We start from the raw sequence: 24,540 nt of genomic DNA, 5'->3' as shown, positions 1-24,540 counted from the left end.
GGACATCTGCTTTTACTGAATATGAAAGGGCAGGTGTCTAGTCCACATTGGTAGGGATGCATGCTTGCAAACTATCTGCAAGTCCTGGTGAAATTTCAACACGTGCAGCATAACGGCTGAGGCTCAGCTCCATGTTTATTTTAAATGCTGGAATTTTTTTGGGCAAATGCAGCCATCTGGATTCCTGCATCAAGGAGAACAGCAGAGGGAAGGAGGGAGGGAGGGGAATTTTAGCCCTTTCTTCCCCAGCTGTTTGCTCACTGGCAAAGCCGTGCTAAAGCTGGTTTTTACTTATGCTGGGGAAAGCCTACAGGGACACATTTTTCGCTCAGAACCATGGCCTCAATCAAAGTCCTTCCCCCCCACCCCCCCATGGCTGTTTTTTAAAATATCAGGAGATTCAATCACGGATCACCCACATAACATGTCATTTGATTGTTGTTCCTAGTTTGGATGTTGCCTTCATCATGAACACAGCAACCACTTTCTTTCAGCTTCCTCATCTGTCATACGGGGATAATAAGACTGACCTACATTGCAGGGTTGTTGGACTGCAAGACTGTAATGTTGCTGAATTGCTCTGAACGCTCAATAGCACATTCTGAATGTTTAACATTATTAGAGAGCAGATCACGATTTCTAAGGAATGGAACTTCTTGCACTGCATATTTCCGTGCTCTTCCTTATCACTATCGGAACCAGAACAATTGGCTTAAGTTGCATAAAGTATCACAGTCTTTGGTTTCCAGGCACAAAACGTGGGTTCCCTTGGAGCAGAATTTTGAACATTTTGCAAGGGACACCCTTAGGCCTGCCTCGATTCCCTCCCTCCCAGTACTGCTTGCTCATTCTTGCAGCAATCCTGGAGGATCTAAGAGGACAACGATGAACCCAAAGGAAGTTTTTGCAACATGTTTCCAGGCAATAGGAAAGTTTTGTGTGAGCATCCTTAAGTGTCCTGCGGGTCTATTGCACCACAAAGTTGTTATAATCATGTGTGGAACACAACTGGAAACCTGGACAGCCCAGGCCTATCTCTTTGATCTCAGAAGTGACTCCAGGTATTTCAGTGAGACATACCCCAATAATATTGCAATCTAACACTGGCCCAAATTAAATTTATCAAAGGAAAGACTCTGGCACCAGGGATGCTTGAAAGGAGAGCTCAAACAGGTAAGAGACAGATTGCAATCTGGTTCTGATCGTAAAGTTCAAATTGCAGGCTCCTGCAGCCTCCGGTTGTTGTGGAGCCCTGCAGGAAAAGGAAAGGACATTAAACCTTCAACTCCCGCTCAGTTTCACCATTCAGAACTCCGCTGCCTGCTTTGTTGTAACATTCCAGAAGAGAAACGATGTGTCCTTTTACAACACACATTTCTCCCCCTTTAAAAAATTAACAAGGCAGTTTTGAATAGTGACATAAAATGGCATTTGAAGGGTTAAACCTCCTCTCCCTTCCATGCACAGCCCCAGGACAAATTGAGGCTGTACAAATCTGAAAATTGCATTTTATAGACAAACTGAGACATAGGATCTGCATCTTGTCTGTTCTGAGCCCGGCTTCTGAGCCCGGCTGGGCAGAGGAGCACACAGCGAAGCTGGCATGACTGGGATGCAGCTACTGCTGCAGCCAGCCAGCCAGCTCCGTGCTGCTGCCGCCGCCGCTGCCACCACACACCCCAGCCGGGCGCAGCCTCCGGGCGCCGCCCCAGCAGCGGCTCGCGGCTTGTGCGCCCAGCTAGGGTGTGTGGCGGTGGCAGCACGGAGCTGGCTGGCTGGCTGGCTGCAGCAGCTGCAGCCAGCCACACCAGCTCCGCTGCGTGCTCCTCCACCCCAGCTGGTCGCAGAAGCCGTGAGCTGTTGCTGGGGTGGCGCACGGAGCAGCCTCCGCGTGCCGCCCCAGCAGTGGCTCGCAGCTTCTGCGCTCGGCTGGGGCATGTGGCGGCGGCGGCACGGGGCTGGCTGGCTGGCTGGCTGGCTGGCTGGCTGGCTGGCTGGCTGGCTGGCTGGCTGGCTGCAGCTGCTGCTGCAGCCAGCCATGCCAGCTCCGCTGCGCGCTCCTCTGCCCAGCCGGGCTCAGAAGCCGTGAGCTGTTGCTGGGGCAGCGAACGGAGCAGCCTCTGCGCGCCGCCCCAGCAGCAGCTTGAAGCTTCTGTGCTCGTGATGGTGCTCGTGATCATCTGCGATGATGTCATCACGCAGTCCGTGGTGTGCGTGCGCACGCAGAGCGTGCGCACGTGCCGCCTCGGGTGCCAGAACCTCTGGCACCGGCCCTGGTTAGCAGTATACCTGTTGTTGTGGATGGCCCGGGCTAAGCCAATCTCAGAAGCTAAATAGGATTGGCCCTGGTTAGTACTTGAATGGAAGACAACCAAGGAAGTCCAGAGTTGTTTCAAGATACAGGCAATGGCAAGTCTCTTGTCTTGAAAAGGGGTTGCCGTAAGTTGGTTGCAACTTGACAGTATCTTACAAACATACCTGTTCTAATTAAGCATTGTGTGCATATTCTTCTGAATGTGACCCTGTTACCCCAAGAAAAGGAGGTTGGAATTAAGCTTACATAACCACCACCCCCTCAAGAAATCTTTGTCAGGGGGGGATCGTTGTGGCTCTCGGCAGTCCTGTCTGGGACAGCCAGGTCTGCCTCATCTGGAACCTTCCACTCTAACCTCTGGTGTAAAGGAACCCTTTAGGCCAAAGAACAACATGCGATTCTTGGGTTTAATTTGGTCTTGAAAAGCAGATGCAGAGAGGGTGAGCAATAAGGATCGAAAACGTGTCACTGAGGGAAGTTAGTCTCAGCCATTTCCCCATTCAAAAATAGCCTTCTCTGGCTTATTTAAGTTCCCCCTACAAGGGCTGATGGCAATTCAAGGGCGTAGTTTTCGACTGGGGTAACAACACAAGAGGAAGATTTTAAAACTTTCCCCAACACAATAACAATAAATAAGAATAACATTCAATCTATTTACTGCCCTTCAGGACAGCTTAACAGCCACACAGAGCGGTTAACAAAGTGTGTTATTATTATCCTCACAACAATCACCCTATGAGGTGGGTGGGGCTGAGAGAGCTCTGGGAGAGCTGTGACTGACTCAAGGTCACTGTTACGTATTGGTCAAGCTTCTATCACAAATAAGGCTCCTGAAGTCTGCATTGTCATTGGTTGTTAGTGCCAGCAGGAGCCAATCATAACAGCACAATAAAGACCAATCGCTATGCTGTAAATAAGATACAATGTATATAGTTGATGCAAACAAGGGTAGTTACGTGATTCTTACTGGGTGTTAACAAAGCTGGGGCATGGTTTGGGGCAGGGGTCATTTCGTAGAAAAAGTGCTGGAAGAGCTCATTAGCATAACTCATTAGCATATGCCACGCCTCTTGCCATCACCGGAAGTGTGTCATTAGCATAACTGATTTGCATGTGCCACACCCCCTGACATCACCTATTCTGGCTGTTTTGGACCCAATCCTGGCCATTCAGGGCCAAAATTGAGCCCAAAATGGCAAAAAGGGGCTGAAAATGGCTGAAAAGGGGCCCAAAATGATCAGGATTGGGCCGCTGATGAGCAGGAGAGTGGTCCACCACCTGTCCAAGGCCCAATCCAGGCTCTTTCGGCCCCAATCCAGGCCAAAACAGGCCCAAAATGGCTGAGAGTCAGGTGGGCAGGGCTACCTGACATGTGACCCCTTTGGGGAACTGCTGGAACTGCGTTGCTGTGCGTTCCCCCTCGAAATGAGCACTGGTTTGGGGGTTGAAGTTGTGTATAAATATCTGCAGCTTGCTGCCTGTGCTTCAGAGATGTTCCTGCTGAATAAAGAGCTTGTTGAAATCACTTCAGAATCTGAACCCACTACTTAACAGTCACCCAGTTGGCTTCAAGCAGTGAGTAGGGAATCGAACCTGGCTCTCCAGATTAGAGTCCTGCCGCTCTTTAACCACTACTCCAAACTGGTTCCGTCTGTACTAGAGGCTCCCAAGGCTGCTTTTACAGCCAAACTCAGCATCTAGAATTTCCATCACAGAGTTCAAGGGTCCCTTGACATTCAGCTCTTTGTAGTTCTTCACCATGAAGGGGGAAAGGAGAGGAAAGCAGTAAAGGCCTTCTGGGAAACAAACACTGAGGCTAACCTCAAAAAGTGCTTTTTTTTAAAAAAAAAAAGTTTTGAGTTATTTACAGATGCCTGGAATTACATCTGTGTTCCACCCTCCCTGAACATCTTTAGTGCCATTGTTTGTTGAAATAATCCCTGCACCTGTTTTCTCATCTATTCTTACTGCATACTTTGGGGATAAGACCAGACACTGAAAACAGGTGCTGGGGCTCACCTGTCGTGAGCCCTGTCATACATCCAGCTCCACCATCCCCCTTGGATACCATGGGACTTTAGGCCAAACCTCCCACTTCTAGCCCACCAGAAGCGCTCTGCTCCTCTAAATTCACCAGACAGGGCTTTTCCTTGAAAAATGCACAGCTGTAAAACCAGAGCTCAACAGTGCAATCCTAAACAGAATTACTCCTGTCTAAGCTCATTGAAATCAATGGCCTTAGACTGGAGTAACTCTGTTTAGGATTGCACTGAAAGTCTTCATGCAGGTTTTTGGAATTGACAGAACTCCAAGAATGTGAACGTTCCCCATGGAGGATATTTCATAAGGAAAAGAAAAATGGATTCCACTTACATTACAAATCTGGAATCATTTTGAGGTTGTAAGGTTTGCAAGTTCCCCTGAAGTTCATCAAACTCTGTCTTTGCTGACAGCCAGGTTTTCAGAATATCAAAGAGTTTTGTACCCATTTCTGTCTATAACATGAAAAAAAATGCACAGCAATGTTGCATCAGAAAGTTTGCACTTTCTTTCAATGGAAATTAATGGAGATTCTTTCACCGTTTCTGGGTTTTGCAGGTATAGCAGGGAAGGAACTCACTAAGCATCACCTGCTCAGCATCTCTTGCCAGGTAGCTGATGGGATGACGTACCTGGAAGAGCAGCACGTAGTTCACAGAGATTTGGCAGCCAGAAACATTCTGGTGGGAGATGATCTCGCTTGCAAAATCGCCGATTTCGGCCTTGCTAGACTCCTCAAGGTTTGTTCAAGGAAACTTTGGAAATGTTGGCTTTGCAATTTGGGGTCTTGTGAGGAATGAAGCAGGGAGGGGATAGGATAAACAATTAGGAAATTCATCCCTCGACTCAACCCCCCTCCCCCCAAATTATATGCTGTTAGGTATTTGAGCAGATCCCTTTGCCCACAACCCTCTATTTCCTCTACCCTTTAACAGATGCTCAGCTGCCCTCAACATTCCCTGCTCTCAACATTCCCTGCCCTCAACATTCCCTGCCTCAGCAGACTCAGCTCAATTCATTGTGGGTGGTGGCCTTTCAAAGAAAATTAAAGTAATATTCTTCCTGCATACTTGGGGAGCATCCCAAGCAAGCAAAAATATTGACCATCACTATGGGTGGCCATATCCTTCTGCTTTACAGATAAGCCAAGAGCCTGTGTGTTGTGATAAGGAGTGATGACTCAATCACAGAATTGTTCCGATAAAGCTTTCTGCATCTACATACTGAAGAGCCTCTAGCTTGCTTTCCCTCAAAAATCTTTATTATGCCACTTGCAAATTTGTGCTACTTGGGAAAGAAAGACACAGGTTCCTTAAAACATCGGACTATACTGTGACCCTCCAGTTATTCCTTCTCAGTAGTTTTTGACCAATTTTTTTTTGAAGTGTAGAAATTTTATTTAAAAAGAAAAGATATAACAATAGAAAGTGCATAAAAGTAAACTTATACAGACACCACGTTTGAGATTAAATTGAGAATCGTTTGTATAACTGAACTTAATTGTGTAATGGCTCTCCTTCCCTTTCTTTGGTTACTTACACTTATACAAACTATGTCAACTTTTTGGGTTAGTCATTTCCCTGTGTTTTATCTTCTTACCTTTATCCTGTTACCTTAATTAATGTTAATTTTGCCTAAGCAGTCAAAGAAATTCTTCCATTTCCCCCAAAATTCAGCTATTTGTCTATTATGTACATAAATAGTTAACTTGGCCATTGATGCATATTCAAAAATTTTATCTATCCACTCTGATACATCGAGACGTATCTCTGTTTTCCATTTTGCTGTGGATAGCACTCTTGCTGCTGCTTTTTGACCAAATCTGGCACACTCCCAGACTTAAGCAAAAACAGAAAAAACATCCAATCTATCTCTGCACTGCCCTTTGCTCTGGCCCAGATAGGTAGCAGCTACTTTTCCCCCTGGGAGTTGAGCAAGCTGGCACACAACTCCCACAAAATCAAATCCACATACTGACAACAGAGAATCCAGGAAGCGAAAAAAGGAGATGCCCCCCAAAAATTACTCAAAAGTTTCTCTGGCCTGACTGGCATATTTGTACACTGCAACTGAGCAGTTAGACCTGTTTATTGTGAGCAGTATATTATGTTATGAGAATGTACAAAAAAACCTGGAAGGGCAAGAACGCATGTGGGCTGAACAGACACACAGAAGTGATGATAATCCAAATGATACTTAATTCCAGGGCAGTGTAGCTCTTTCAGGGCAAGAATCACTATAATTATTTAGATATGACTTTTAAATGAACTTGACTGGATCGCCCATATGACCCCCCCCCAAACTGGGAGGGGGGAGACAACATGAGACCTTCCCCTATTTGTGAATCCCTCTTGTCCCTAAAGTCCCTACAGTGATCGTGGAAAAGGGAATATTTGCCCTGATGCAAATGATAATGTGCTAAAATTATATAGCCTCACTGCAAAGCAGAGTCCATTTCTTTTAAAAGGGTTTTTCTAATCCGGGCACAATCTATTGGGGAATTTGAAATGAAGTCTTAATTCTGCCATGAACGCAACAGATGATGATGACAAGTAACTGTCAGTGAACCTCAGCTCCCCTCTCCATCCCCCAAATGGGAAATCATAATGTTGGCCTACCTTGCAAGGCAGTTGTCAGGGCTTTTTTTCTGGGAAAAGAGGTGGTGGAACTCAGTGGGTTGCCCTCGGAGAAAATGGTCACATGGCTGGTGGCCCCACCCCCTGATCTCCAGACAGAGGGGAGTTTAGATTGCCCTCTGCACTGCGTCCCTCTGTCTGGAGATCAGGGGGCGGGGCCACCAGCCATGTGACCATTTTCAAGAGGTTCCGGAACTCCGTTCCACCACGTTCCTGCTGAAAAAAAGCCCTGGCGGTTGTAGGATTACTGAGATGGTGTATGCAATGGGTTTTGAAGGCCCAAAGAACGTCCGCAGTTACCTTCTGAACAAGTTTCCCTTTCATGAACTTGTCAGCCCAAAGCAAACTCTGTGACTATTTTTGACCCTTTTGCTAACGGCTCGTTCTTGGCTTCCTTGCAGGATGACATTTATTCCACCAGCGGCAATGCCATGATCCCTGTGAAATGGACGGCCCCAGAAGCGGCCGTTTACCAGACCTACTCCCTCAAATCAGATGTTTGGTCCTATGGGATTCTTCTCTATGAAGTTTTTACATATGGGCAAAACCCCTACGAAGGTAAGTTGTTATCCGAACGTGCCCTTTCTCTGCCAGTGTGGGTTTCCACCACTTGATCTTCTTGAAGCAATGGAGTGGAGCTGCTGTGAGTGTGAACTGAAATGAAAACCTAGTTTAAATTTGTTTATTTATTTCTGTTATCTATATTCCGCCTTTCTCACTGAGACTCAAGGCGGTTTACATAGTGTACCCCTTAGCAATGAATTTGCTCAATGTCTGTCCTTTAGCAAGCGACTATTCTCCATACGCAGGTGATATTGGAGACTTGGAGGGCTGTTGTAATGATCACTGCAGGTGGAATTACCCGCCACAAGACAAACTTGAGGCTCCCAATCCTATATTTGACTTACTGATAATAGGGAATCGGCGGGGGGGGGGGGGGGAAGGCAGACATTTTCAGGAAAAGTCCATTTGGGTAGGATGAGTGACTACTTTATGCCTTCCATGACTGATTGATTCTCCCCTGAAAATGTCATCCTTAGGTTGCCAACTCCAAGTTGGGAAATTCCTAGAGATTTGGAGGTCAGACCTGGGGAGGGTGAGGTTTGGGGAGGGGAGGGCATGGTATGATGTCATAGAGTCCACCCTCCAAAGCAGCCATTTTCTCCAGGAAATCTGATCTCTGTTGTCTGAAGATCAGCTGTAGTTTTGGGCAATCTCCAGGCCCCTCCTGTAAGGTGGCAACCACCCTTTTAGACCATTCCCCCCCAGATAGAACCAGAATTGGAGCCCAAGAAGAGAATGAGCCATGAGTGGGTTTTACTTGGGAGAACTGAGAGGAACAAAAACGCTATTTTGGTACAAAAAAAGGACCTCTGCATGCAGAGTGAATGGGAGCAACGTGGCAAATGAGGTTTAATATAAGTGTAAAGTGATCACGTGATGGGGGGGACTCCTAAGTTTATATACACTGATGGCAGCTGAACTGGGATTGACTGGGAAAGAGATCTTGGGGTTGTAGAAGACAGCTTGATGAAAATGGTGACTCAGTATGCAGCATCGGCGCAAAAGGCAAACTCTGTGCTGTAGGGATTATAAGGAAAGAGACTGAAATGAAAATGGCTAGCATCATAATGCTCTTGTGTAGATCTGTTGTGCACTTTCATTTGAGCATTGTGTGCAGTTCTAGTTGCTTATTCTCAGAAAGGATATCTATCAAGAGCTGGAAAAAATGCAGGAAAATGATCCAGGAAGTTGGAGTACCTTTCCTAAAAAGAAAGAATAAAAAATATGGGGATTTTCCAGTTTGGGGGAGGGGGGGAGATGATGAAGAGGGGAATGATATAAATATAAAATTGTACATGAATTGGAGAAAGTAGCTAAGAAAACATCTGTTCTCCTTCTCCAATAATACTAGAATTTGATGGCTAGTACATTCAGGTTGATGGCTAGTACATTCAGGATAAAGAAGAGAAAATGTTTCTTTACAGCTTGTGGAACTCACTGCCACAGAATGTAGCAATGGCCAATATTTTATAGTGTTTTAAAGGGGGATTCGACAGATTTAAAATTAGTAGTCATAGTGACTAAATGGTGAATATGTAGTTTAATTATTGTTCCTCCTGCAGGGATGACCAATCAAGAAACTATCCAGCAGATAACTCGGGGCTACCGTCTCCCTCGGCCTAATAACTGCTATCCCGAAATATACAGCATCATGCTAGACTGCTGGAAGGCCAACCCGGAAGACAGACCAACTTTTCTTATCTTGAGGGAGCAGCTCTTCTCTATTTATAAATGGGCCCCTCACCCATTCTCTTGAAGAGAGAATGTCACCTGCGGCATTGATTATGGACAGTCAGTCCTGAATCCTCAACCGGATTAATAGGAACTGCTAAAGATACACAGCCTAAGCCCGCCTTGGGCCAAAAATATATTTACACATTTGAAGTTGGAATATATGAAGGCCTTCTTCTTGGGAAGTACAAAGATAAGCCCCGCTCGGCTTTCCTGGATGTGTCCACCAGAAGATAATTTGCTGTTGATACTTATAGTTAAGCTGTCATTGTGAAAGGAAGCAGAAGACGGAATGTTCTCGTGGAAGCTATGGACTAATTTATTCGCTACGTACTGAGGTTGATTTGCATTATTCAATAAATGTGTGCAATGGAGTTCAACTCGGAGGTGACGCTATTATTGTCCAGGGATAGATAATTAATTATGAACAGAAGAAGAACCCGGCTGGAACTAGGGTTGCCAGCCTCCAGGTGGTGGCTGGAGGTCTCACGGAATTAGAACTTCTCTCCAGCCAACAGAGATCAGTTCCCCTGGAGAAAATATCTGCTTTGGAGGATGGAGGGTATGCTATTATATCCTGCCGAGGCCCCTCCCTTTCCCAAATCCCATGGTCTCCAGGCTCCACCTCAAAATTCTCCAGGAATTTCCCAACCTGGAGCTGGCAACCTTAGCTGGAACTCATTGAGGCCAGCCTCCCCTTTTCCCCACAATGGCCAATAAAATAGACCACACAGGACAGGGAAGCCCAAGTCTGCACTGCAGTTGTTCCCCCAGCAAATAGCATTCAAAGGTATACTGCTGCGGAACTTGGAATTTCCATTTCGCCATCACACTTTATAGTCATTAATGGCTCTGTCCTCCATTAAGTTGTTTATTCCCCTTTTAAGATGATCTGAAGTTCATTGAACAGTTTGAACCTTTTGATGCCAAAGGGAATGCGTCTCCGCAAGCTGTACCACCAGTTTAACACTCATATCATCTCCACTGAGTACTGTAATTTTGTAGTTCAGTGTTTAAAACTCCTTGCACAAAATTAGTTAGAAAGAGCACGAAGCCCCTTCCTTCATTATGGGCATAAAACCTCTGTATTACGGTGCAGAGTTATTGCAAAGCTTTCTTTCCCATATACAGCATCAGCCCCACCTCCAATCTGAAAAGTTCACAGTGGATTAACGTTTCGGGATTGCCCTAAACTTCTGTTAGCCCCAAACCTCTAATAGCCCCATGCAAATACATGTGCAGCTAATGTGGGGATAATAATGCTCGGCAGCATTGCAGATTTCTCATAAGCCATGCTTGGCTAAAGCTCCAACTCTTCAGCCTGCACTGAAGGAGACAAGTGATTACATTAGAAGCAATTAGGAAGAGCATGAAGCTCTGTCCTTAGGTTAGATATGGCCAGCTTTTCTGCTGGTGAAAAAGGAAGGTTGTGCCCTTTTTGAGCAGCCAAAAAAGACTTTGCTGAGATGTCTGGGACCTGAATGAAAAAAAAAATGGTGAATAGGGTTGGTGTTAGAAGAGGATAATTCAACGCTGTCCCTTTCCTCAGGTTTCAGAGCGGGACAAACCAAAGAGTTAGAAAGATAGAGAGGTCAGGGCACTCTGTTTACTGCTCTGACTGTCCTTTGATATGTAGATTGCTGTCCTTTGATATGTAGATTTCCTCTTCCTTCTTCCCTCTCACTTCTCTTCCTGGCATTATTCCAAGCAACATTTCTCTCCTCTCCTCCCTCCATCTTGGCAGTATGGATGCAGGCCTTGTCCTGCCATCCATGTCCATCCTTAGAATAGATAGGAAATTAGGATCTGTCTCTCCTCCTTTCCTATCAGAGTATGGAATTCCTACAATAAGGAACTCTCATTTCTTTTCTAAATATATGCAAGTGTATGCTTGTATTATTTTTTCTCCTACACACACATGCCAGCCAGCTGAATGAGCTCATAACCACCTATAATCACGCTTCCTATGCCAAACGATAGACTCTGCTAACAGCTCAAACATAGAATCCTTTAATTAGGTTTCTGGGGCCTACATAATGATTTATTTATCAGTTGATAGTATGGACTGGAACTGGATGAGATTAAGAAGGAAAGCTAGTTAGATTTAACCCTTTGCTTTCACAGTTTTTAGAGGGGTTACACAAGCAGCTCCATCATAGTTACAAGAAAGTCCTGGATATAGTGTTGCCAACCTCCAGGTGAGGTCTGGCGATCTCCTGGCATTACTCATCTCTAGACTACAGATCTTGAGTGATTGACATTATAGTCTGCCTTTCTCACTGAGATTCAAGGTGGATTACACAGTATGAGTCATTCACAGTCAATTCCAAAGACATTTCAATCAACATGTTATAGGTGGAATCTATGCCCTTATACCCTCCACCAATTTCTCAATCCAGAGTTGGCAGCCCTACCTGAATTTCTTTTTCTTCCCCAGGAAAAGCTACCTCTTTTATCCCAGAACCAGGGGATGGGGTAATTAATACCAGAAAGCATCCAATAAGTCCCTTTTCTGGAGAAAGAAACTTTTTAATCAAAGGCACTTTTTCAGTGCCACCAACTGAAAGACTGCAATTCTGACCCAAAGTATGCAGTTTGCTTCCAGAAATCCTCAGCTTTTTCCTTGGGAACATGACTTATAGGACAAACGTACCATGTTTTTCATACCGACCCCACTGAAAACTGTAAGTTTGCAAGGGGAGGTGCGGAAGGTGGGAAATCTATGTTCAGCGCCTTTCTCAAACTACAGTTTCCAAGATTCTTTGCAGAAAGCTTTGGAGCGGGACACATCTGGGCTGTGCTCTGGCACCTCTGGATTTATGAACTGATTCAGAACAGAAGAAAGAAGTTCCCATTTGGGATGTGTGCCCATTTGAGTGTCACAGTTTCCCCCTAGAAAGCTGGGCTTCTTGAATGCGACTTAACCACCGGCTTACTGAGCATGACCTGTGGCTGCAGCATATCACAAAGGAGTGAGGATTAAGGCTGCATGAAATGCAATTATTCCCACCCTCCGACCCTCGAGTACCCAGCAAACTGCTTCCAACCAGAGAAGGCGGACCGCTGCCTCGCCCATGAACGAACCCGTGATTCGGTACACGCTGTGCAATACCAGATGTAGCCTCCAGAGGGCTCCGCGAGATCCCGACCAGGCGCTCATCCTGCAGCGTCTGCCGGGTGCTGAGCGAGCGAAGGGCTCGTTTGCATTTCACTGCTCCCGTCATGCATTGCGCCGGAGTCAGGTGGTGCATTCCCATCGTTGCCCGGGGATTTTGAACGTGGAGATGCGCCTCCACCGGCTGCGAGAACTCTCGTTGTCGTCTGAAAGCTTTTCCCGTCGCGCCTCATGCAAAACCTTTCCAGGCGACAAAGAGGAAACTGTAACCTCAGTGTGCCCAACAGCTACTGCTGTGCCTCGCCTACCAGCACGTCTGTATACAGTCGGGTTTCTCTCCAGATCGCATAAATCTTTCGCCTTTTACTAAAGATTTCCGTGGAGAGGAACAGGGATGAGTTTCTCACTAATTTTGGAAGCTCTACATCTGTAGAGCTTATTCTTTTCAGTATAAAAACAGGATTTGTGTATTTAACTATTATGCCTACTGCCTAATCTATGTCATTCCCTCTTCACTCATTTTGCTTGAACGCGCCCTCAAGCCAACTCAACTGGCCATTTCGGCCCACCGACTTTCACCCGGCCTGACCTAGTCCCCGTAGAAACCTCTCCAGAGGCAAACCGTCCAGGAAGGAGGAACTGCCGCCACACGACCCCAAGCGCCTTTGATTGGCGGAGGGTTGCACACAACGACGACAAAAAGAGGGGCTCCGATCTCCCAAGCGCCTGCTTATCGCGCGCGGGCCCACACTGCAGGGCCGTTGTACGTCAAGCGCGCTCTTTGCCCCGCTCCCTCGGCCCGGGAGGGAAATCTCCGAGCGGCTTGCAGCGGGACTCGAAGCCCCGCCTGGGCTTTTCTTCCACCTGTCATTCGTTTCCTGCGGTCCCGATTCGCCGCCCTTCCCCGCAGCTTGCACCTGCCTCCACCGCCAGCTCCCCCTGCCCACCGCGCGTTGTGGAACGAACCACTGGATTTGCATTCATTGCCTAAGCCCTGCACCGGGATCGTATTTCCCCGCTCGAAGGTAAAAAGAGCTGCACCCCTCCTGCCTTTTCTTGCCGGGCGGGGAGACCTCTGCTGCTGCTCCGTCACACTTACAAAGAAGCATTTCTCCCTTGCTTCCCGGCGCACTTGCAATTTTCTCCCAGTGCGCTTTTGTGCAAAGTCTCCTCTGCAGGGTAGGGAATGGGCAGTCTGGAGCTCTTCTGCCCTCTGCCTTTGAGGATGAGAGCTCTGCCTCGTAAAAAGGGGTGGCTGCTTCCCTCGGCTCCCGTTCAGTCGCGCCACGATAGACTGGCACGGCTGCCCGCTCCCCCGCCCCCGGGAATGACTGATGGCGCGCATAAGAAGGGCTGCAGACGCCTGGCAGGCGAGGCAGCAGCTCCTTCCCTAGTTCCGATCTGCAGACGCGGAGGAGGGGATTGCAGCAGCACTCCGCTGCCAAAGCGGATCTCGGCGTCCACACGGGATGCTCCACCGGAGGAGGGCTGAAGCCGTTCCGCCCCGAAGCCTGGCTACGGCGTTGGCCAGCTGCTCCCAAGCGAAGAAAAGAAGGATCGGGGGCAGCTGCACGCCAGACACAGCGTTGCCCTCCCCTCTAACCATACCCCGTGGGCAGCGCCCTTCCAGGCGACCCGTACCGGTGCCCGGCCTTGGACCCAAGAGCTCCGAGGTCTGGGCGCTGACCAGTGGCAGTTTGTGGGTGGGCGGGGGGTACTGAAACTTAGGGTAAGAAAGCATGGAGCTGAAAAAGCAGAGGAAAGAATGAGAAAACAATTGTAAATTTTCATAATAAACAGAATGAAAAGAAAAGAAAGAGTAACTCAACAAAATTTCTAAAATCTGTTATTAACCAAGAAAAGGAAGCTCTGCAGGAACAGAGCCACAAAAAATTAATCAGAAACTCATACATGTTCCTCTCCACGGAAATCTTTAGTAAAAGGCAAAAGATTTATACGATCTGAAGAGAAACCAGAGTATGTTTTTTGTAGGGCAACTGGGTGGAGCACAGCAGCCCCGACTGACGCTGAGGTCATGGTGTCTCCCCCACTTGGCTCCACTATTTGGCAGCCACCGCAAAACAAAGTGTCCCTGCAGTTGCAGTTCCATTGCGGGGCCACACTGAGCTCGTGTGAACTGCATGGGCACTGTGGGGTGACCAAGGTCACTGCACAAGGCCTGATGGGTGCCAGAAATGGAAATGAGGTCCAAGGCTCCGCCCTCAATCTGCCTCCACCTAGCAGAGGGGCTGGACAGAGGGGGGAATCCTGCGCCCTCTGCAGGCTACCATCTGAATTGCACCCGTCCAGCCCCACCCTTGCTGAAACCAGCTATGGAGGAAGAATGTGTAAAGACTATTCCTGTAGCCAAAAGAATGGATGACTGAGGAAACTCTTAAAATTGCTAAAGAGAGAACAAAAGCAAAAGGTGACAGAAATAGGGTCAAAATCCTAAATGCAGCTCTTCAGCGACTTGCACGCAAAGACAACGAAATCTATTATAATAACCAGGGGTCATTTCGTAGAAAAAGAACTGCAGGAACTCATTAGCATAACTCATTAGCATATCTCATTAGCATTTGCCACACACCCTGACATCACCAGAAGTGTGTCAGAAGGCAACACCCACCCCTCAGGCTCCTTTCCCCCAAAATCTCCAGGTATTTCTTGAAAATAAAGCAGAATGAACTCAAAGCAGCTTGCCCTCCTCTGGAGAGCCAGCCCCAGAAGCCCTACTTACACAGACGCACTCAGTCACTCACTAGTCACAAGTGAAAATAAAGCAGCAGAATGAATTCAAGCAGCTTAGCCTCGTTTGGAGATCCAGGCACAGCAGCCCAGCTTGCACTCACTCACTCACTCACTCACTCACTCACTCACTCACTCACTCACTCACTCACTCACATTCTCTCTCACAAGTCATGAATGAAAATAAAGCAGCAGAATGAATTCAAGCAGCTTACCCTCCTTTCGAGGGGAGGCAGAGGGGAGGAAAAGGAATCACGTGGGTGGGGCCAAAACCTACGTGACCACTTTTCAGCTATACAGGAACGCTGTTCCAGTGCGTTCCCCCTCCAAATGAGCCCTGATAATAACCAATGCAAAGAAATAGGAGACGACAACAAAAAAGGAAGACCAACAAAAGCTGTTCCAAAAGATCTGAGAAATCAAAGGGAAATTGAAGCCATGGCTTCAGATGCTAAAAGATCACAACAGAAATACAGTATCTGATCAGGACAAAATACAGGAAAAATGGAAGTAGATCTCGGCGTCCACACGGGATGCTCCACCGGAGGAGGACTGAAGTCCTGGATATAGTGTTGCCAACCTCCAGGTGAGGTCTGGCAATCTCCTGACATGTACCCTCCACCAATTTCTCAAGCCAGAGTTGGCAGTCCCACCTGAATTTCTCTTTCTTCCCCATGAAAACCTACCTCTTTTATCCCGGAAGCAAGAGAAGGGGTAATTAATACCAGATATCATCCAATAAGTCCCTTTTCTGGAGAAAGAAACTTTTAATCAATGGCACTTTTTCAGTGCCACCAATTGAAAGACTGCAATTCTGAACCGAAGCCTGCAGTTTGCTTCCAGAAATCCTCAGCTTTTTTCCTTGGGCACGTGACTTATAGGACAACTGTACCCTGTTTCTCATGCCGTCTCCACTGAGAACTGTAATTTTGCAAGGGGAGGCAGGGAAGGTGGGAACTCTATGCTCAGAGACTTCTTCCAACTACAGTTTCCAAGATTCTTTGCAGAAAGCTTTGGAGTGGGACAGATCTGGGCTGTGCGCTGGCTCCTCTGGATTTAATGAACTGTTTTAATGAGCTGGATTTAATGAGCTGCTTGCCGCGGGACTCGAAGCCCCGCCTGGGCTTTTCTTCCACCTGTCATTCGTTTCCTGCGGTCCCGATTCGCCGCCCTTCCCCGCAGCTTGCACCTGCCTCCACCACCAGCTCCCCCTGCCCACCGCGCGTTGCGGAACGAACCACTGGATTTGCATTCATTGCCTAAGCCCTGCACCGGGATCGTATTTCCCCGCTCGAAGGTAGAAAGAGCTGCACCCCTCCTGCCTTTTTGCCAGGCGGAGAGATCACAGCTGCTGCTCAGTCACAAGAGCAAGGAAGTATTTCTGCATTCCTCCCTTCCTTCCCAGCGCGCTGGCCATTTTCTCCCAGTGCGCATTTGTGCAAAGTCTCCTCTGCAGGGTAGGGAATGGCCAGTCCGGAGCTCTTCTGCCCTCTGCCTTTGAGGATGAGAGCTCTGCCTCGTAAAAAGGGGTGGCTGCTGCCCTCGGCTCCCGTTCAGTCGCGCCACGATAGACTGGCACGGCTGCCCGCTCCCCCGCCCCCGGGAGTGAACGATGGCGCGCATAAGAAGGGCTGCCGACCCCTGGCAGGCGAGGCAGCAGTTCCTTCCCTAGTTCCGATCTGCAGACACGGAGGAGGGGATTGCAGCAGCACTCCGCTGCCAAAGCGGATCTCGGCGTCCACACGGGATGCTCCCCCGGAGGAGGGCTGAAGCCGTTCCGCCCCGAAGCCTGGCTACGGCGTTGGCCAGCTGCTCCCAAGCGAAGAAAAGAAGGATCGGGGGCAGCTGCGCGCCAGACATAGCGTTGCCCTCCCCTCTAACCACACCCCGTGGGCAGCGCCCTTCCAGGCGACCCGTACCGGTGCCCGGCCTTGGACCCAAGAGCTCCGAGGTCTGGGCGCTGACCAGCGGCAGTTTGTGGGTGGGCGGGGGGTACTGAAACTTAGGGTAAGAAAGCATGGAGCGGAAAAAGCAGAGGAAAGAATGAGAAAACAATTGTAAATTTTCATAATAAACAGAATGAAAAGAAAAGGAAGAGCAACTCAACAAAATTTCCAAAATCTGTTATTAACCAAAAAAGGAAGCTCTGCAGGAACAGAGCCACAAAAAATTAATCAGAAACTCATACATGTTCCTCTCCACGGAAATCTTTAGTAAAAGGCGAAAGATTTATACGATTTGAAGAGAAACTAGAGAATATTTTTGGGACTGCAACCGGGCGGAGCGCAGCAGCCCCGACTGACGCTTAGGTCATGGTGTCTCCCCCACTTGGCTCCACTATTCCGCTGCCGCCGCAAAACAAAACGCGCCTGCAGATGCAGTTCCATTGCGGGGACACACCGACACTGAGCTCGTGTGAACTGCATGGGCAATGTGGGGTGACCACGGTCACCCACACAAGGCCTGATGGGTGCCAGAAATGGAAATGAGGTCCAAGGCTCCGCCCTCAACCTGCCTCCACCTAGCAGACAGGCTGGACAGAGGGGGGGGGGAATCCTGCGCCCTCTGCAGGCTATGATCTGAATTGCACTCATCCCGCCAACTCTTGGCTGAAATCAGCGATGGAAGAAGAATGTGTAAAGACTATTCCTGTAGCCAAAAGAATGGATGACTGAGGAAACTCTTAAAATTGCGAAAGAGAGACCAAAAGCAAAAGTAAAAGGTGACAGAAATAGGGTCAATATCCTAAATTAGTAACAAAGCCTGTTGTGGGGGGGAAATACAACAGGCTCTAGAAAGGGCAGGGCAGGCGGACCAGGCATTGCCTCCTCCCCAGCACTGCATAGAAGCAGCAAGTTCTAACCCCACTGGCACTGGACTGGGCTGCTGCAGGCAGGAAGCACCTGGGGAGGGGGGAGGAGGCAAACGGTGCCCTGATGGGCTCCTGTGCCCGGCAGCAGCTCGTTCTGGCCCTGTTGGTGCTGGATTGGGCCACTGCAGGTGTGGTGTGCCGGGGGGGAGGCTCCTGCTTCCAGTAGTGGCCCATTCTGGCCCCATTGGGGTCAGAACGTACCACTGCTGGAGCCACTGCAGATGGGGAGTGTCTCCAGGAGGTGGCAGCAGGAGCCCTGATGGACTCCTGCACCCGACAGCAGCCTGTCCAGCCCTGTTGGCACTGGATCAGGCTGCTGTAGGTGAGGGGTGCCACCAAGAAGAAGTGGCAGCAGGCGACCTGACGGGCTCCTGCTGCTGGCAGTAGCCAGTTCAGGCCCTGTTGGGATCAGAACAGACCCCTGCAGGCAGGGAGTACTGCTGGGGGTGGTGGTGGTACCAGGCACCCCGTTGGGCTCCTAAGCCCAGCAACAGCCTGTTTCCCCACCACCACCACCCCGAGGGAACAGAGGCCCGGTCTACCTGGCCAGCAAAGGACTGGGAAGTAGATCTGGCCTCTGGGAGTACAGAGGCCAGGGGTACCAGCCCAGCAAATCCATGGCAGGTAGGACTGGTCTACTGAACCCGCCACGGAAAGGCAGAAGACCTGTTCTCTAAGTGTTCGGAGGCCAGGTCTACCAGCTGGCAAAGGGATGGGAGACCGGGCCTCCACTTGCAGAGGTGGGGGTGGGGTGGAGGAGGGGAGCAGGCAGCCAGGTGGCACTGCAGCCCCGTTCGGGGTCACGCCGGGCTGGAGGCGCAGATTGTGCTGCGGGGGGAGCGGAGGGGAAGAGGCAGCCCAGCGCTGCTGGGCCTGCCAGCCCGCCTGGCACAGTCCCGTTTGGGTCCACACTGGGCGGGCTGGGGAGCGAGCGGGGGCGGGGGGCGGCTCCATGTCCTCCGCCCGGCAGCCACCCAGATCAGGCAGCTGCCGGCAGGGAGCACGCGAGAGAGACGGCTCCGGTTCCTGTACCGAGCAGTGACTTGTTCCAGCCCCATTGTCTGATGGAGCAACTCCCCTCTTCCCCCTCTAGGGGCGCACTAACACGCCTGCTCTGTGGAATTCAAGGTGGATTTCACAGTATGAGTCAGTGCACTACAGTCAATTCCAAAGACATTTCAATCAACATGGAATAGGTGGAATATACGCCCTCATACCCTCCACCAATTTCTCAATCCAGAGTTGGCAGTCCCACCTGAATTTCTCTTCCTTCCCCATGAGCAGCTACCTCTTTTATCTTGGAAGCAAGAGATGGAGTAATTGATACCAGAAAGCATCCAATAAGTCCCTTTTCTGGAGAAAGAAACTTTTAATCAATGGCACCTTTTCAGTGCCACCAACTGAAAGCCTGCAGTTTGCTTCCAGAAATCCTCAGCTTTTTTCCTTGGGCACATGACTTATAGGACAACTGCCCCCTGTTTCTCCTGCCGTCTCCACCGAGAACTGTAATTTTGCAAGGGGAGGCGTGGAAGATGGGAACTCTGTGCTCAGAGCCTTCTTCGAACTACAGTTCCCAAGATTCTTTGCAGAAACCTTTGGCGGGGGACAGATCTGGGCTGTGCAATGGCTCCTCTGGATTTAATAAACTGTTTCACAAGAGAAGAAAGAAGGCTCCCGTTTGTCTTGATCTGGGATGTGTGCCCATTTGAGAGTCACAGTTTCCACACAGGCTTACTGAGCATGAGCAGAGTGCATTCCTATGGCTGCTCTAAATCCTAAAACGGATCCCAAAGGAGCAAGGATTAAGGCTGAATGAAATGTGATTCCCCCCACCTCCAGTTCCTAGAAAACTGCTTCCAACCAGAGAAGGCGGCCCGCTGCCTCACCCATGAACGAACCCGGGATTCGGTACACGCTGTGCAATACCAGATGTAGCCTCCAGAGGGCTCCACAACATTCCCGATCAAGCGCTCATCCTGCGGCTTCTGCTGGGTGCTGAGCGAGCGAAGGGCTTATTTGCATTTCACTGCTACCGTCATGCATTGCTGCGGGGTCAGGTGGTGCATTACCGTCGTTGCCCGGGGATTTTGAACGTGGAGATGCGCCTCGACCAGTTGAGAAAACACTCATTGTCGTCTGAAAGCTTTTCCCGTCACCTTTCCAGGCAACAAAAAGGAAACTGTAACTTCAGTTGGCCCAATAGCTACTGCTGTGCCTCGCCTACCAGCACGTCTGTATACACTCGGGTTTCTCTTCAGCTCGCATAAATCTTTCGCCTTTTACTAAAGATTTCCGTGGAGAGGAACAGTGATGAGTTTCTCACTAATTTTGGAAGCTCTACATATGTAGAGCTTATTCTTTTTAGTATAAAAACAGGATTTGTGTCTTTAACTATAATGCCTGTTGCCTAATCTATTTCATTCCCCCTTCACTCATTTTCCTTCAACCCGCGCTCAAGCCAACTCAACTGGCCATTTTGGCTCACCGACTTTCACTCGGCCTGACTTAATCCCCGTAGAAACCTCTCCGGAGGCAAACCGTCCAGGAAGGAGGAACTGCCGCCACACGACCCCAAGCGCCTTGGAGCGGCGGAGGGTTGCACATAACAACGGCAAAAAGAGGGGCTCCGATCTCCCAAGCGCCTGTTCATCCCGCACGAGCCCACACTGCAGGGGCATTGTACATCAAGTGTTCTGTCCGCCCAACTCTCTTGCCCTGGTTTCGCTTTCCCCGCAGTTTAAAAGTATCTCCACCAGCAGCTCTGCCTGTTAGATTTTTAGAAATAATACTGTTTAAAAATAACTGAAGTATTTTTTAAAAAGACACGAAACCTTTTTTAAACAGAATAAAGAGAGCTCCATTGATGCAGAGCCACAAAAAATTGATCGAAAACTCATAAATGTTCCTCTCCACGGAAATCTTTAGTAAAAGGCGAAAGATTTATACGATCTGAAGAGAAACCAGAGTATGTTTTTGGAACCCCAACCGGGCGGAGTGCAGCAGCCCCGACGGACACGGAGGTCATGGTGTCTCTCCCGCTTGGCTCCACTATGTGGCAACCACCGCAAAAGAAAGCGTGCCTGCAGGTGCAGTTCCATTGCCGGGCCTCACCGACACTGAGATCGTGTGAAGAGCACCGGCAATGTGGGGAGATCCGGTCGCCCGCACAAGGCCTGATGGGTGCCAGGAATGGAAATGAGATCCAAAGCTCCGCCCTCAGCCTGCCTCCACCGGGCAGACGGGTTGAACAGAGGGGGGAAATCCTGCGCCCTCTGCAGGCTACCATCTGAATTGCACTCATCCAGCCCAACCCTTGCTGAAACCAGCTATGGAGGAAGAATGTGTAAAGACTATTCCTGTAGCCAAAAGATTGGATGACTGAGGAAACTCTTGACATTGCTAAAGACAGACCAAAAGCAAAAGGTGACAGAATTAGGGTCAAAATCCTAAATGCAGTGACTTGCACTCAGAGACAAAGAAATCTATTATAATAACCAATGCAAAGAAATAGAAGACAACAACAAAAAAGGAAGAAGAAGAGAGCTGTTCCAAAAGATCTAAGAAATCAAAGGGAAATTAAAGCTAGGGCTTCAGATGCTGAAAGATCACAACAGAAATACAGTATCTGATCAGGAGAAAATAAAGGAAAAATGGAAACAATACACTGAAGAACTATAGAAAAGAGATGGAAGGATGACAGAGAGCTTCCATGGAGAATCTTTTTGACGAAGAACCAGAAATCCTAGAAAGTGAAGTAAAAAACTGCATGCAAAGAAATTGGGAGAAACAAAGCAGATGGCACACCGCTACTTCATGCTACAGAAATGGAGTCCATCAGAATCTTAACAAGATCTGTCAACAAATATGGAAAACAAAACAATCGCCCGCAAACTGGAAACACTCAGTCTACATTCCAATGCCAAAAAGGGGGATGCTAAAGAGTGCAGCAAATATTGGACTGTCACGTTAATTTCCCATGCAAGCAAGGGGAAGCTCAAAATTCTACAGAAAAGACTCTTACCATATACGGAATGAGAAATGCCAGATGTTCAAGGTGGATTCAGAAAAGAAGAACACACTAGAGGTCACATTGCAAATTTATGATGGCTAATGGAACATACCAGGGAATTTCAGAAGAAAATCAGTCTGTATTTTATAGATTACAGCAAAACCTTCAACTATATGGATCACGGAAAGCTATGGATAGTGTTAAAAGACATGGGGGGACATCAGATTGTTTTGGTATGCAACCGGTACTTGGGCAAGAGGCTACTGTCATGTCAGAATATGGGGTGAAAGGATGGTTTCCAATTGGAAAATGTGTCAGACAAGGATGCATATTATCTCCCTACCTATTCAACCTCTATGCAGAGTATATCCTAAGGAAAGCTGGATCAGATCTAGAAGAAGGTGGAGTGAAAATTGGTGGAAAGAACATTAACATTTTGAGATGTGCAGATGACACCACATTACTGGCAGAAAATAGTAAAGACTTGAGACTACTGGTGAAGGTTAGAGGAAAAAGCGCTAAAGCAGGATTACAGATGAACATCAAGAAGATAAAAGGAATGACTAATGAGGAATCACAAAATTTTAAAGCTGACAATGAGGAAATTGAAATTATTCAAGACTTTTTATTCCTTGGCTCAATCATCAAGCAAAAGGGAGACTGCAATGAAGAAATTAGAAGATGATTAGGACTTGGTCGAGCAGCTGTGAGGGAACTAGAAATGATTCTTAAAGATAAAGATGTCTCTCTGGGAATTAAGATGAAGATAATCCAAACTATGGCATTCCCCATCGCTATGTATGGATGTGAAAGTTGGATGGTGAAGAAAGCTGACAAGAAGAAAATTGAACGGAACAAAAGAAAGAAGTCTCCTGCTTGTCTTGACAGTAGAAAAGAGCAAGAGTCCAGTAGCACCTATAAGACTAACACAATTTATGGTGTGAGCCACAGCTCAGTTCTTCAGACACCTGCTTGTCTTGATCGGGGATGTGTGCCCATTTGAGAGTCACACTTTCCACCCAGAAAGTTGGGCTTCTTGAATGCGACTCAGCCACTGAGCATGAGCAGAGTGCATTCCTGTGGCTGCTGCATATCCCAAAGAAGCGAGGATTAAGGCTGAAATGCGATTCTTTCCCCCCACCTGCGGCATCTGCCGGGTACTGAGTGAGCGAATGGGCGGGGGGGGGCAGGGGGGGCTCGTTTGCATTTCACCGCTCCCGTCATGCATTGCGTAGGTGGTGCTTTACCGTCGTTGCCCGGGGATTTTGATCGTGGAGATGTGCAAAGACAGGATCTGAAAACATAGTCCTGCGAATGCAATTTGCAGTCGAGCACCATTCAAAGCGTTCACTGACAACTCGCAAACAACTGTAACCTCAGTGTGCGCTGCAGCTGCTGCGGTGCCTTACCTACTCCCGCCTCATTAAACGCTCGGGTTTCTCTTCAACTCGCACAAATCTTTCGCCTTTTACTAAAGATTTCCGTGGAGAGAAACAGTAAGGAGGTTCTAGCAAATTTTTGAAGCTCTGCGTCTGTGGAGCTTGATCCTTACGTTACAAAAACAGAATTTGTGTCATTTTTAATCGCTTATCCTGCAACGTAATTCTTTGTACTTGCATCTATTCTGCTTTCTCGCACTTTGTTTCACTTCCCACAACCGAACTCGCTGGGCCATCTTGGGCCACCGATTCTCACCCAACGCGGCCCACTTTCTGCAGAAATCTTTCCAAAGGCAAACCGCGACGCTGCCCACTCGCCCTTGGCAAACACCGGACAGGAGGAGGAGGAACTCCGGCGGCAAAACCACAAGCCCCGTTGAGCGGCGGAGGGTTGAACACGACAAGGGCGACGAGGGGAGCTCTGATCTCCCCAGTGCCTGCTAATCCCGCAGGGGCCCGCACTGCAGGGGCGTTGTACGGGAAGCGCTTTCTCCGCCCCGCTCGCCATCCCCGGGAAGGAAATATCCGCGCTGCGATGCAGCGGGACTCGAAGCCCCGCCCGGACTTCACCCCCCCCCCTCTCTCTCGGTCCAGTTTAGCCGCCTTTCGCCGTAGCTTTCACTGCAAGGTTCCCCCCGCCCACCTCTCGCTGGGGAACTAATAAAAAGATTTGCATTAAGGGCAATTAATTGCAAACAATCTTATTTCTCTACTCGGATGTAGTTGGAAAGAGCAGGGGCTCCTGCCTTTGCCGCTGCCTTTGTTTACGGGGAGAGACACACCTGCTGCCGCCCCGTCACACGTGCAAGGAAGTATTTCTGCGTTTCTCCCCGCCTTCCGAGCGCACTAGCCGAGGATCGGACTGCAACAGCGCTTGCGGCCCAAGCGGATCAAGGCGTCCACACGACACACACGAGTCCCGGACTCGTGGCCGCTGCCTGCTGCCTTACCCAGGGGCAGACACTCCGGGGGCAGCCGCGCTGATAAAAACACCCACAGACTACACCGCTGCCCGCCCCACGCCCTTTCTGGGCCCAAGAGCTTGGAGGCTCGGTCTACATGAAACCAGGGT

General features: G+C 48.8%; 1 protein-coding gene and 6 non-coding genes across 7 annotated transcripts in view; 4 read left to right on the top strand and 3 right to left on the bottom strand.

The window, feature by feature from the left end:
* SRMS (src-related kinase lacking C-terminal regulatory tyrosine and N-terminal myristylation sites) overlaps window positions 1-9,654 on the top strand; it is a 52,675-nt gene extending 43,021 nt beyond the window's left edge. Inside the window, exons 6-8 of the mRNA XM_054980784.1 lie at window positions 4,913-5,094; window positions 7,392-7,548; window positions 9,117-9,654. Coding sequence (XP_054836759.1) covers window positions 4,913-5,094; window positions 7,392-7,548; window positions 9,117-9,310 — 533 coding nt within the window. The 3' untranslated portion in view covers window positions 9,311-9,654. The remainder of the gene's footprint in view (window positions 1-4,912; window positions 5,095-7,391; window positions 7,549-9,116) is intronic.
* A 3,068-nt stretch (window positions 9,655-12,722) lies between these two features.
* On the top strand, window positions 12,723-12,837 carry LOC129331526 (U5 spliceosomal RNA). Its single transcript, XR_008597181.1, has one exon. It is a non-coding gene; the product is annotated as a U5 spliceosomal RNA (small nuclear RNA).
* A 1,428-nt stretch (window positions 12,838-14,265) lies between these two features.
* LOC129331518 (U5 spliceosomal RNA) lies at window positions 14,266-14,381 on the bottom strand. Its single transcript, XR_008597173.1, has one exon. It is a non-coding gene; the product is annotated as a U5 spliceosomal RNA (small nuclear RNA).
* A 2,909-nt stretch (window positions 14,382-17,290) lies between these two features.
* On the bottom strand, window positions 17,291-17,406 carry LOC129331521 (U5 spliceosomal RNA). The gene has a single exon (XR_008597176.1). It is a non-coding gene; the product is annotated as a U5 spliceosomal RNA (small nuclear RNA).
* Window positions 17,407-20,258: 2,852 nt separating this feature from the next.
* On the top strand, window positions 20,259-20,373 carry LOC129331523 (U5 spliceosomal RNA). Its single transcript, XR_008597178.1, has one exon. It is a non-coding gene; the product is annotated as a U5 spliceosomal RNA (small nuclear RNA).
* Window positions 20,374-20,873: 500 nt separating this feature from the next.
* LOC129331519 (U5 spliceosomal RNA) lies at window positions 20,874-20,989 on the bottom strand. The gene has a single exon (XR_008597174.1). It is a non-coding gene; the product is annotated as a U5 spliceosomal RNA (small nuclear RNA).
* Window positions 20,990-23,456: 2,467 nt separating this feature from the next.
* Window positions 23,457-23,571, top strand: LOC129331525 (U5 spliceosomal RNA). The gene has a single exon (XR_008597180.1). It is a non-coding gene; the product is annotated as a U5 spliceosomal RNA (small nuclear RNA).
* Window positions 23,572-24,540: the final 969 nt, after the last annotated feature.

The sequence above is a fragment of the Eublepharis macularius genome, chromosome 5 (genome assembly GCF_028583425.1).
Source record: "Eublepharis macularius isolate TG4126 chromosome 5, MPM_Emac_v1.0, whole genome shotgun sequence".
NCBI lineage: Eukaryota > Metazoa > Chordata > Lepidosauria > Squamata > Eublepharidae > Eublepharis > Eublepharis macularius.
Note: the sequence above shows the minus strand (reverse complement) of the source record. Positions and strands in the feature narration are given on the sequence as shown.